We start from the raw sequence: 13,060 nt of genomic DNA on the forward strand, positions 1-13,060 counted from the left end.
TCCTTCTCTTTACGACCCCATGGACTGTAGCCCACCAGGCTCCTCTGGCTATGGGATTTCCCAGGTAAGATTACTGGAGTGGGTTGCCATTTCCTCCCCTAGGGGATCTTCCAGACCCAGGGATCAGACCTGCGTTTCCTGTGTCTCCTGCACTGCAGGTGGACTCTTTACCGCTGACTCACTGAGGCTACACAAATTTACAGATAAGTTAAAACCCAAAGAACCAGAAACTCAAAAAAGGGTCAGTTTTACTATAGGTAAAACTTTAAGAAATTCACATGCAGAAGGGGAAAGGGGTCTCCTTTTATCCACAGAGGCACTGTGCTAACCAGTTTACAAGCATCATCTCATGGAATCCTTACAAAACTTCAGCAATGTATAAATACTGTCACTCGAGCCCAGGTCTGACTAAACTAGGAGAAACTAAGTCCTGATTATTCAGACACCCAAGATTCCATTTGATCGTTCCAAGATCAGGGGTGTTTGCAAATTATTATTTATCAGACACGACTGGAGCGACTTAGCAGCAGCAGCAGCTTTCATGCATTGGAGAAGGAAATGGCAACCCACTCCAGTGTTCTTGCCTGGAGAATATCAGGGACTGGGGGAGCCTGGTGGGCTGCCCCCTATGGGGTCGCACAGAGTCGAACACGACTGAAGCGACTTAGCAGCAGCAGCAGCAAGAACTCAGGGTTGGCAGGACCACGTCCACACATCATCTTTCTCTCCAGGGACTGGGTCCACAGGGTGCCTGTCAGATCCTTAGCAGCACTTAATGACCTTAAAAAGCTCAAGAACCACCGCTCCCTATCGAGGTCCAGGGAGGGTCTGAGGCCTGCCCCAGAGGACATGGCTCTGGGTGACAGCGTCAGGCTGGGAGGGAAGTCTCCTGACACTCAGGCTGGCTCTCTCTCCGTGGTCCTCAAACGCCACAGTTCCAACCAGCGCTGGGGACAGTGACTCATGTTCTCATGATGATCTGAGTCTACAGGACTCTCCCAGCAGGAGGTGCACTGCACGACCAGGCTGGAACCAGGCTACACAGGCCTGAAATGGAGCCCAGGTTCGCAGTCCAAGTCCCAGCTCGGTCAAATATAAAAACTGCATTCTACAAGTCTGCACATTTAGGGTAATTAATAGACAGCTCCCCCGAAACAGACAAGGAAAAAAAAAGCAAGGATAGCTCATATAGGAAAGTGTACTTCTGATCTGCACCTTTGGGTTTCTGATGAGCTCAGAGAATTAGTATTTGTAAGGTACCCTCTGACAAGCTGAGGCAGAAGCACAAATTAGTGTGGTGACGATAATTAAATGAGAGGTTCTTTAGCTCCTGGACCGAACGGTTGGAGAAAATGAAACAGGTTGACTGGGCTTTGATCTCTCTGCAAATAGCCCTGTACCCTGCGCGAGCTGGACTGACACACGTCCACCCTTGCTTATCAGAAAGGACCGGGAGAGCACAGGTAGGAAACCAAGCCTCAGAACAATACTTCCGAATTTCTAAATCTATTTTAAACTGTGAAAATTAATCAAGGAGGAGAAATAAGGGGTATGAAACCAACCCACTTGCCGATTCAAAGTAATTTGTAAGTTACCTGCACACAAGGCCCTTGGAGGGCTTCTGGGGTTTCGGCTATCACAAAACGAAGGCAACAGCTTATGATCACGTTCAGTGTTGAACAAAGACGGCCGAGTTAACCCCGAGAGTCTCCCCGACAAGGAGAAACTGAGGTGGTGTCTCTGGGATGGAGCAAAAATGCACCTGTGGGTGACCAGCCCTGCTCTGGCTCTGAGATGAGCCGATGCCCACAAGCACAGGCCCATCCCTTTTAGACAGACTTGCAGACAGAAGCAGGACTTCCCTCCCCGCGCTGCACGTGACAGGGCACTGGTGTAGCTGAAATGACACGCCTCTTCCCATACGTTATCTCTTTGGAGGTCTATTACTCAGTTGTAAAAACCTATTTCCTGGAATTCAACTTTGACGGAGACAGACAGACACAGACACACCCTGTAAGGAAATACCTGAGGAGCCAGAGACCCTCCCTCCTGTGAGTGCTGAGGTCTGAGCTTCACTTGCCGCATGACCACTAAAGGAAATGGTCGTTTTAGAGCAGAAGGGGACATGGGGTAGGGACAAAAGCTAATGTTTATTGTGTCAAGACTCTGCTACATGCTTCACGGGCATCATCTCATTTAATCTTCTCTCAACACCATAAGGTAGACCCTGTTAGAATTTTCTTTCCCTTTTACAAATAAAGCACTGAGGCTTAGACAGGCAAAGCCACCTGCCCACAATCCCACTGTTCCTTGGAGAGCTGGGCGGAACTGCAGCTGGAGGACTCAGCCGAAGGCCACGCCCCCCCCCCCCCCCCCCCCCCCGTTCCGGGAGTCCATCCTCTCATCTTCTGGGGGGGGACCAAGGGCTCAGAGGGCACTGGTCCAGGCCACGGTGCAGACCCAGGGGCCACAAAGCATGTCTCCTAAGCTCTAGTCCCAGGCTCATGCTGCCTCTAACATGCATGAGTATTAAGAGAAGTATGAAAGCCTAGATCAAGTCTCCTGCACAGAGTGCAGGCCAGATCATCAGCTTCCTGAGGGCGCAGATGCCCCCAAACTTCTCAGTACCCCCGGTGCCGTGGCAGGCAGCTGGATGCTGGGCGAAGAGTCGGCTAGTGCTGTATGGATGGAGACGTGCTGAACGGATGAAGGGGTGGGTGCGGGGGTGGACGGACGGGTGACTGAGTGGGTGAGTGAGAGGGGTGGCTGAGTCTGTAGGTGGGTGGATAGAGCTACGCTGACTAAGGCCCACTTCCCACTGTTTACATCCAAAGTAGATTCCCCTGCAGTATTTTTGGCAAACCAAGCTGCCTCTATACCCCAGAGACCAGAAGCTGCTTCATAAATCTGTAGGCAGATGTGACGCCACCTTGACAGTCCTGCAGAGGAGCTGGAAAGCCCCAGGGGGAATCCCAGAGCAGGTTCCAACCAAAGACGAGGACAGCGCCCTCGAGCCAGCCACCCTGCAGCCCTGCGGAGGAGGAGCAGAGAGGGCAGCTCTAGGCTCTGTTGGGCGGGGGGGGGGGGGGGGGGGCGGCGCAGGGGAGCACATGCCCTGCAGCAAAGGGAAGGATGACTAACCCAAGTTCCCCAGTGAGCCCCACCTCTCCCTCAGCTCACGACCCGCCTCCCTCTCAACTGTCACGTGGCATAAAACTCGCCACTTCTCTCTTTATAGCAACAGACCCAATTAAATCATACAAGGATCAGAAGGTAAAACTCCAGAGCACACAGGAAGTACTCAACAACTGTGAGCGGTGACCCTTCTCACCTGGGAGAAAGGCTGTGTTACTCTGACACCATTTAATAAAAAAACAGACAGACAAAACCTAAAACAACAGCCAAAAAAGCCACTAATGCCTATCAAAGGGTTCTGAAAGCTATAAAGGAGTATGTTTTATCGTGATGATGAATGGCTACAGTGCCCTGCAACACCAGTGTCATTAAAAACCAACAACCCTAATTCACACCCTCTTTGATACTGCAGACTAGACTCACAAAGAATCAGCGTAAGAAAGGGTGTGGAGATGGGTCTGTCCTCCCCATCAGGTGACAACAGAGGCACAAGAGGCTCAGAAAGATTAAGCCACCTGCCCAAGGTCGCTCAGCAAGAAGGAGGGATTCCTGCCCGCCCCCGCCCAGAGCTGGAGCAGGAGAGCCAGGGGAGCAGTGCCATCTCAAGTGCCCCAAAACTGTCAGGTGGCCCTTTAAGTGCAGCAGCCTCCTCACTGGTGGAAAAGTCCCTGGAAATGTGGACGTTCATTTTGACCCAAGTCACAACAGCCGAGAGAACAATGCCATCACAGCCAATGGAAATATGGGAAAAATAAGATGTAGTCAACTGAGCTTTAGTCCTATCTTGGCCCCAGAGCAGTACGACCACAGGCAAATCTGAGCTATTCTGGGACCTCAGGATCCCGCGCACAAAGAGAAGCTCCTCGTGGAGTTTTGTCCTCAACAGCGCCTCGCTCCTGCTATGAGGACTGGCGGAGACCACATGTGTAGAGTACACAGAATGGAGTCTGGTCTCTGCACGTGGGAAGAGCTCCAATGCCAGCTACTACCACTACTTGTATTTATCACTGAAAGGAGGAGTTGAGAGCAGCCAATTCCAAGACCATGCACAAGCACCCATCTATTTATTCACAGTCACTCAAAGAGAGAGGGCACACGTGATTATCCACAACCAGAAAATAAATACAACCTCTATCTCCAAGCCAGAGGTTTTGTTTGTTTTTCTGTTTGCTTGTTTGGGGCCAACTAAGTGGCTACTTGGCACCAACTCATCCTCCTGTTCCCTCATCCCACGTCCACGCTTTCCTTCTCTCAAGGGCTGTAAGCCCTTCTGCTCGGGGGGCCGGGGGCTGGCTCCCAGCGTAACAGTAAGTGTGTCACTGGGAGCACCCCTGTCGAGTCCACACCAACTCCTGCACCCTGTCCGCTGTCCCCAGCCCAAGAAGCACCACATACCATCCTGGGCCTCACAGCTCCGTTTCTTCTAGGCTTGAAAAGGAGGGCAGAGGGTCCTGATCACGAAAGTTAACCTGCAGTAAAATGACCGTCTGAAGCCAGCCAGCCAATGAAAAGCAAGCAAGGAGAAAGGGCATCTTTAAGGGACCAACAGGAACCAGGGATCTGAGCTGCTATGACACAGGAACTGTATTTTAGGAAGACGGGATCCAGACTGTAGCCCAGGACAGAGTCAGAGAACCATCATCTATCTTCCAAACCGCAGCCTGGAAGAAACAAGTGGGGAGAAAGAGGAATTGAGACCATCTGAGGCCCCTGCATCTTCGCTCACAAAAGAAGTGGCAGGAGAGACTCTGCTTAAACCCCTGACCCAGAAGAAAGGGGAGCCGGCAGAAGCCCAGCAGCCCAGGTCTTCAGCCACTCAAAGATGGCAGGAACTGTACAACCACTCCATACAGAGTCAGCAGAGCACGCAGCGAGTCCAAAATCCTGCTTAGAGGCCGAAGGAAAGAAATGACAAGTGCAGACAGGGCCTCCCATCATGGCGCTCGTCACGGAGGCGGGCTGGGCAGAGCAGGCATGTGCTGCCTGCGGGTTGCAAATGAAAGGTGAAACCCTAACTGCCCGACACGAAGGAGCACGGCCTAAGAGTGCCTGGCTCCTGCCGCCCCAGAACCATGCACAGCCACGGTCGCTGGCGGCCCCGGAGTCTCAGGCTGCACAAGCCTCAGCCTCCACCATGCCCTCGCGCTCTCCCAGCAGGGCCTCCGGGCACCTGAGCTCAGTCTCCTCACCCATTTCTGGAAGGATACACTGAAACACTGATCCATGCATGTGGTTAACCCAGAACCCCAACTATCTGCACACCCTTATCAGAGTACTGGTCCAACTAATACACCAAGGAACATCCTAACTGGCGATTCAAAGCCCAAAAAGAGCTCATTTAAAGAGGATTTTGAGACTTGGAATCAGAAACCTGAGTTCATCCTTTGACAACATTAAACGAGATTCACAGTGACGAGTTCTTGAGCACCTGCTGTCTTCTAGGCACGGTGCTGCCAACACCACGGTGGACCCGGCAGACGCTCTGCCTCAAGAGGCTAGCCGTCTACTTAGGACTGTATCTGCTGAGTTTTAACTTGAGGAAAGAAACTGGGGCTTTGGTTTCTGAATGAGCTGAACCGTATCCTTCTATCCAGAAGGTTCCTCTGGGGCCCTCCCAGGGAATGCACTGTCTCTGCTAGAGGAAGAGGAGGCACAAAGAGCCTAAAGGCAGTCAGCTCTGGCAAAGGTGGCTGAGTGCATCCGGGAAGCGGGTTTTCACACCGAGCTGGCGGAGGACCCACGGGGGTGCCTCGCGGTGCCCAACAGTCAGCGAGCAGCCTTCCTAGGAACTAAAGAGGGCCTGCTGCTTGGAGAACCCTGCTCAACGTTACGTGGCAGCCTGGACGGGAGGGGAGTGGGGGCAGAAAGGACACACGTATGGAGTATGTACGGCTGAGTCCCTGTGCTGTCTACCTGAAGCCGTCACAACACTGTTAATCGACTGGACTCCAGTATCAAATAAAAAGTTAAAAAAAAAAAAACCCTCATAAATAAACTTAAAAAAAAAAATACAGGCCTTCTGCTTTAAAACAAAAGAAGGACACGCTAATTTTAGATTCCCCCTTCTCCCCCTTCATGGCACAGATGGAGAAAATGAGACCCAAAACGAGAGACTCTCCCAAGGTCACAACGGTCCAAACAGTCCAACGGCCTAAGACAGATGACCACAAACTCAGATGACAGATCCCTCAGTAATTCACAAACTGGTTTTTTTGTTTGTTTGGTTTTAAATCCTAAAGCAGCCTCCAGGCAAGGTGGGAGCCGAGTCCAAGGAACACCTGCCGGGCGGCAGGGCGCCGGGGGCCACGGGGGTGCGGAGCGGAGGCCCTGCCAGGCCGCTCTTCTGTCCAGCGCGTCATCTTGTTATGGCAACGGGAACGCATTCAGCTGGCCGGAGGTAAGACCCAGCCCTGTGCTCCAGGCGTGCTCCAATCCGGGCCGGCCTGGGACGTGACTTTTCTGCAAGCTCATACATGACTCATCTTTACAGGCCTCCTATCAGGTCTGCTGGCTGCAAGGAATCCCATTCAAACCACCTCTGCCCACAGCTGCTCAGGAGCCCAGGCAACAGGGGGTTGCTGCGGTTGACTTTGTAAAACATGGTTAGCCTGCGTCTGTGCTATTTCTTACCTCCTTACGATACAGCTGCTGATATTAACGTTATTAGTATCTAGGCAGCCTAAAGACTGCATTGTGTGCTGAGTCCTGCCTGACTCCTTCCTTCCCCATGGACTGCGGCCTGCCAGGCTCCTCTGTCCATGGGGATTCTCCAGGCAAGAATACTGGAGTGGGTTGCCATGCCTTCCAGGGGATCTTCCCAACCCAGGGATCAAACCCGGGTCTCCTGCACTGCAGGTGGATTCATGGCAGGTGGATTCTTTACTGACTCAGCCACCAGGGAAGCCCAAAGACTGCATTGGGCCTACCCTAATGTAACAGGATTAAAAAAAAAAAAAAACAAACAAACAGAAAAGAAACTTAGAAACACAAACAATCAGATTAAGTTACTGTGTCTCCAGCAAGTTAGGAAGCCCTAAGCAATGCTCCCTAAAGGGGCCGGGGGAGCCGGGGCGCAGGCGCACCATGACCCTGAGCAAATCACCAGCCTTCCCGGGCCTCAGCTGCCCTCAGGGGAGAGGCAGGGCTCACTGGGCCAGCCCTGGCCCCCAGGACTCGTGGGGATCGCTGAAATGAGGTCGTCAGTCGATGCACTCTGGACAGAGACTATAGAAACTGTACACCTGTTCAAGACCGTTTTGATGTTATCCCCGGCCCAGAAACCAGGAAGGCCAGGCCCAGCGGGGTCCGGGTGGCTGCAAGGGGTACACGGTGTCTCCCATCAGGAGGGCCGCGGGAGGGAGGGAGTCGATGACCGAACCTGCCCTGAAAGTGTTGCTATTTATCGACTGGATACATTTTGAGTACATGGATACTTGTCCGTGTAAAGGAAGTATTAAGATTTAAGAGTTTTAAAACTGATCTAGGAGGACTCTCTCTGGGCCAAAAGTGTGCAGCCTCCTGTGAGAGCCTGGGCTTGTACTTTTCATCTGTTCTGAGAAAATACAGTGACAAAAAGTTACTATGACTGCAAACAAGGTAAGTTTTTCTTTTTAAAGAAAGCATCTTCACACATCTGAAAAACACAGCACCTGAGTCTGAGACATTATTCTGTCCTGAGGCAGGGTGCTGGCCGAGTCCATAGCCGCTCCAGTCAGGGCCCCACAGAGCAGCCTGAGGCCACAAGGAGCCGAAAGAGCAGCCAGAGGGTTTGGTGATGGATGAAGGTCCTGGACAGACCCCCGTGGTCCGCTAGGAGTACACGGCAGGGAAAGAACCACTCCTCTCAAAAAAAAAAGAAAAAAAACTGAGAAACCCCTGCATAATTTACATCTCCTCCAGAGGATCGTGTGGCTCTGAGACAAGAATCCTTCTTGCATCATGAACACTAGAACAACGCCAGGCCCCTAGGAGGTTCTGGATAAACTACCGACCTGGAACTGAGGAACGAGCCCCGGAGATTCTGAGGAGTACAGTCGGTGAAACAGAAGCCCCCTTTTTCCTACCCCCTCGGCTGGGCCCACTTAACTGCTCACCCCTCACAGTTCCACCAAAAGTCTGATGCCATCCCTGGTAACCCCCCAGCACCCCCGACCCTGCCAGAGCTAAGGCCTGTGTGACCGCAACGTGCCCCCTGAGATCACTGCCATTCCCCAGAGCCCAGCACAGCGCCAGACCCCAGGCGCCGACCCCTTGATCAGTGCCGAGCGAAGGGATGGAGGAACGGATCCGTGAAGGAATGGAGCAAAGATTTCAAAGTCCAGATAAAAAGCAACAAACACAAGCGGTGGCTTCTGCGAGGAAAGGGACACATGCTGGAATGCTGCCAGTCTGAGTGGGGAGCAGGCGTGGGTGCTGGGGTGGCAGCGAGGGTAGGTGGCCCTGCCAGAGTGGCTCACAGCAGCAGGGCTCAGGGTTACCAGGGCTGCCTGCTTTTCAAAAGAACCAGAAACCCAAGATTGGGGAGTGATCTCCTGATTTTTAAACGCGGACCATCAAGAACACACGTGGCTCACACATAACACATCTATGGCCTGAATCCAGCCCACAGCCGCTGGTCAGTTGCCTCCGCTCATCAGGCGAAAGGGGTGTCCGGCTTCAGAAAGGTCAAGGTTTCAGTTCCCTGCACGCAGTGTGTCTGCCGGGAGGAAGCATGAGCGCACTGACCCCAGAGCTGCGGACACAACCAGAATCAGGCTCACCGGCCCCCAAGCGGCCCCAGACTGCGCACACCCCTACCGTGTGGGTCCTCAGAACAGTCCTCTCAGTCCCCCTGGAGAGCCTCTTCTCCAAGCCTGCCCTGCCCACAAGCACACCCCGGGAGCTCCCTGACCCGTCAGGCTCTGCTTGCTCCCTGCCTTCCCATTACATCTGGAAGACACCGGGGAGCCTCCCCCCTCCCACTCCAGCAGCCTTCCTGGCCTTCCAGGTTCAACCCTTCTCCACCGAGCCTCAGTGGACAGGCCCCAAGCAGCCAGCAAGCTGACCCTGCGCCCGCCTCTGGAACCCAGACTGTGCTGAACCCCCATTGGGCCTGGAGCAGATGACTGCAGACAGCCTGATCTGGTCCCTGTGGAAGGGTCTACCCTCAGAGGAGGGGATACCTATGACCCCGACGCCAGGCAGGCTCTGCTGAGGAAGTAAACAGGTTGAAAGGCAGCACGACAGACTCAGAAAGATCTCCCTGGCAGCTGAAGGGGCTGCGGCTCCGGAGGGAGATGGGGTGGGAAGGGCGGCAGGGGTCCTGGGCTGCATCAAGCTTCTCTCACACTCAGAAAACCCCGGATGCCTTAAGTCCCGAGAAGTCAGAGCACTGGTCCTATTTTCTGAGTCGAGATTACGAACACGTGGAAGCAACTCTCCTGCTCAAGTCAACAGAAAACAGCAAAACCTGACAACAGTGACCATTGGCTGGGTGTCAAGCTCTATAGCTCACCAGAGCCCGTTTCCCTGCTAACAAGTGGCGCCCTTCACCTGAGGACCTCTCCTTTACACAAAACACCCTGCTGGTGGCCTCAGGGTAGGTCTATTTAGAAGAAGAACGCCAACAGAAACCCGAATGGAAATCTCGCTGAAATGCAAAGTTGACGGCCACCTACGACGACCAACAGAAAGCGCCCGGAAGGTGTGCCCTTCATTGCGGAGTGTCCCAGTCTCCTTGACAGCTGTGTGCGAATCACAGCAAAGGACCTGAGGCAGGACTGACCTCCCGCCTGCTCCACGTGAGGGCCAACCTCAGCATTTCCTGCTCAGCCACCTCCCACCACAGGCACCTTCCTCTAGAGCTTTCCACATCCCCGGTCAGCCTCGGCCCCCCATCTCCACGGGGGGCACCCTCACCTTCTTTTCAGAGCCTTCCCCTCATCTGTGCCCACAGGCCAGCCATCTGGTGGCCCGGGGTAATGCTGGGGCCGGCTCGCCCACCCTCAGACGAGCTTCTCTGAAGGCAGGCACCGCCGGCTTCTGCATCTACTACAGCTCCTGGCAGAGGGGAAGGCCCAGGGGTAATCTGTGCGGAGAAGACCTGGCCTCGGGCCCCCTTTCTCCCCGGGAGCAGTGCGATGCAAGAGGGCTGAGCCTGGAAAGCAGCCTGTGGGGCTGGGGGGCAGGGGAGGGGGGGAGGTGCTTTTCGTTGTGTTCTTTTGACTTTTCCATGACTTTCAAATTTTTCAATTATCCTCATAATGAGAGAAAACCCTGTTGATGCTGTTTTTTAAAATGAAGCAGCCAAGTTTTCCCCAGCACTGTCCAAGAGACATGGCGCATCCTGAGAAACGCTGCAAAGATTAATCAGAGGTGCTTCTGAAACAGCATGAGTGCTGGCAGGGAACTCGTGGTCAGCGGACTCAGCCCTGGGGCTGGAGAACAATAAGAAGGACACCCAAGAAACAGCACCTGAGGCCAAGGGCGCTGCCCCGAAGGAAAGCTCTGGGGCCTCGGCTCCCAGAGCAGGGCATGGGGGCGGGGGCACGGCCGGCCTGCAAGACACTACCGAGCCTGTCACAGCGGGACCACATTTGCTCTTACAGATAATCGGTAAGGATTTACTAAGCCCGCTGTTTAAGGTGCTCGGCACAGAGCCGGATAGGTAGAAAACCCTCAAGAAAGGCGGTGAAAACGTCCTTCCTGTACTCAAGCCACAGCCTGCAAGTTACGCGGCCTTCTGGGTCCACTTCCGAGGCGCTTCTCAGAAAAGTATTCTGGTTCAACCTGGGAAACCAGCAACGTCCAAAATCAGTGTAACCTGCCGTATTTCCAGTCCCCGAAGAGCCCACCTTCCAGAGCTCAGCTGCCAAGGGGATGACAAGGTATCCGGTTATGACAACCAGTGGCGTCCCCGCTCCGGGAGCCCTGGACCCAGGGATGTGTCCTGCAAGGCGTCTCCGGCTTAATTAAGCCCTGCGTCCCAGGTGCACCGCCCCCGAGTTGCGTCTTTGGAGACTACGATTTCCCAGCCCGGGGAAAACCCAGGTAACCGGAAGGCGAGGCTCTGAGATCTCTAGGAAGACACAAAGAGATGAGGCTGGCAACGAGATTTCTAACCGAACCCCAGACCCAACCGGCTCCCCATACGCCCGCGCTTCCAAGGGCTCAGCCTGAAACCGGAGGAAAGCTCGCCCGCGCCCTGAAAACGCCCAGAGACACATCCTGCCCCGCTGCCTTTGAAGCCTCCGAACTGGAGACCTCTGGTTCAATTTAAACTCGAAGCTCCTCAGAAATGACACATACATTGTGGCTAGGCTCCGTTCACCGCCTGAAGGACGACCGCCCGCCCCCCGGCCACTGGACACGCGGTCGCTGCCCGGGTCCCCTGCCCCTTGTCTCAAAGTTCACGCCGCGGACCGAGCGGCGCGCACCGGCCCGGCCCGGCCGCCCGGCCCCCGGCCCCCTCCCCGGCCCCGCCGGCCTGTGGCCCCGGGAGCGCCGCGCGGCCCGGCCCCGCCGCCCGAGACGCGCCCCGCAGGCCCGGGGTCGCTTTCGCCCCCGGAGCCCGGCCGCGCGCCTCACCTGCTTTCTCGATCTTGCCGGACATTTCCGGGCTGCGCCGGAGGCCGAGGCCGCCGCTCATCGGGCCCGGGCCGGGCCGCTGCGGGCGCCACAGGCCGGCGCGGCCGCCGCTCGCCTCGGCCCTGGCTCGCCGCGCCTCAGGCCCGCGCCGGCATGGCGGGCTCCGCGGGCCGCGGCCTGTGCGCTCGGCCAGCGGCGCCCCAGCCCGCCCGGGGGTGCCCGCCGCCGCTCCGCCTCCTCCGGTCCCGCCGCCGCCGCCGCCGCCGCTTCCCCGGGCCCGCGAGCCGGCCGCAGCGCCGCGCCGCCGCCCGCCCGCCGGCCTCGGCCGCGGCCAGAGCGCCACCTGCCGGGCGCGGCCTCCGTGCCGCCGAGAAAGCAGCGCCCCCTACCGACCCGGAGCCGGCCGGAACTTCCCGCCCGGGACGCAGCGCCCCCTGCCGACCCGGAGTATCCACGCCAGGGCGAGGGACCTCGCCCTGGCCACCAACCCACACCTGGGCCTCCGCGTTCGCTGCCCGCACGCATGGACCCTCGACGCCAGGGCGAGGGGAGTGGCATGGACCACCCTGGACTCAGCCTCCTCTGCTGTATAATCAGGCTCTCCAGCTCAAGGCCTGAGTCTGATCCCAACCAGGACTCAGCTTGCCCTGCTGACTTGCCCCCCCTCACTTGGAACACAGAGCTCCCACCCAAACTCTTGTCTCCACGCCAGGGCCCGTGACTGACCCCACCCGCATCCAGAGCCCCCTGCTGGCCCATAGCCCATAGGGACACAGTGACCCCCTGCCTGCTCTATTCACTTGACCCCCAAATGTGGACCAGGGTCCCTTCCAGCCTGGACTTCTGCTGGGCCTTTTCTAAGCACAGTGATGACTTCAGTAAAAGTCATTGATTTAAGAATCAAAGATCATATTAAGCCTACAAAAATGTGCACAATCACTTATTCCCTCCAAAGAGTTTATAACTTGGAGAAGCAAAGTTAAATCAGATAATGCAAGTATAAAATAACAGATTTCAGTAACACAAAGACACCCTTGGAAAAATCTCCAGCACCTCACTCACTGTCCTTAGCCCAAGATGGAGTACAAAGGATGAATTCAGCTTCCCCCATTTCCCTCAGGTACACTGAATAATCGAGATGGGGACAGATTCTGGAAGGGGAGCACAGAGAAGAAATGGCATTAATAATCGACACTGCCGAGTCTTGCTCACCGCTCCCTGCACCCTCTGGCGGGCTTGCTGATTCTGTAACTGAGAGCCGGCCTTAGGTAGCAGCCAAATTTCCAGAGTCATCAGTGCCAGTTCTCTAGGGGTCAAAGGCAAAGCCAAAGATGAACACATTCATCTCTCTTTTCCAGCT

The 13,060-nt window shown here is 55.5% G+C and overlaps 1 protein-coding gene across 4 annotated transcripts in view; it reads right to left on the minus strand.

Annotated features, from left to right (window-relative positions):
* The window catches only part of RAPGEF1 (Rap guanine nucleotide exchange factor 1), a 137,502-nt gene extending 125,523 nt beyond the window's left edge, over nucleotides 1-11,979 (minus strand). For 2 of the 4 annotated variants that reach the window (XM_055541457.1, XM_055541456.1), the window contains exon 1: nucleotides 11,701-11,979. In XM_055541457.1, the coding sequence (XP_055397432.1) occupies nucleotides 11,701-11,761 (61 nt within the window). In that variant the 5' untranslated portion in view covers nucleotides 11,762-11,979. The remainder of the gene's footprint in view (nucleotides 1-11,700) is intronic. The other 2 variants (XM_055541460.1, XM_055541459.1) reach the window with 2 other exon arrangements.
* Between the last annotated feature and the right edge of the window lie 1,081 nt (nucleotides 11,980-13,060).

This window comes from Bubalus kerabau, chromosome 11 (genome assembly GCF_029407905.1).
Source record: "Bubalus kerabau isolate K-KA32 ecotype Philippines breed swamp buffalo chromosome 11, PCC_UOA_SB_1v2, whole genome shotgun sequence".
Lineage (NCBI taxonomy): Eukaryota > Metazoa > Chordata > Mammalia > Artiodactyla > Bovidae > Bubalus > Bubalus kerabau.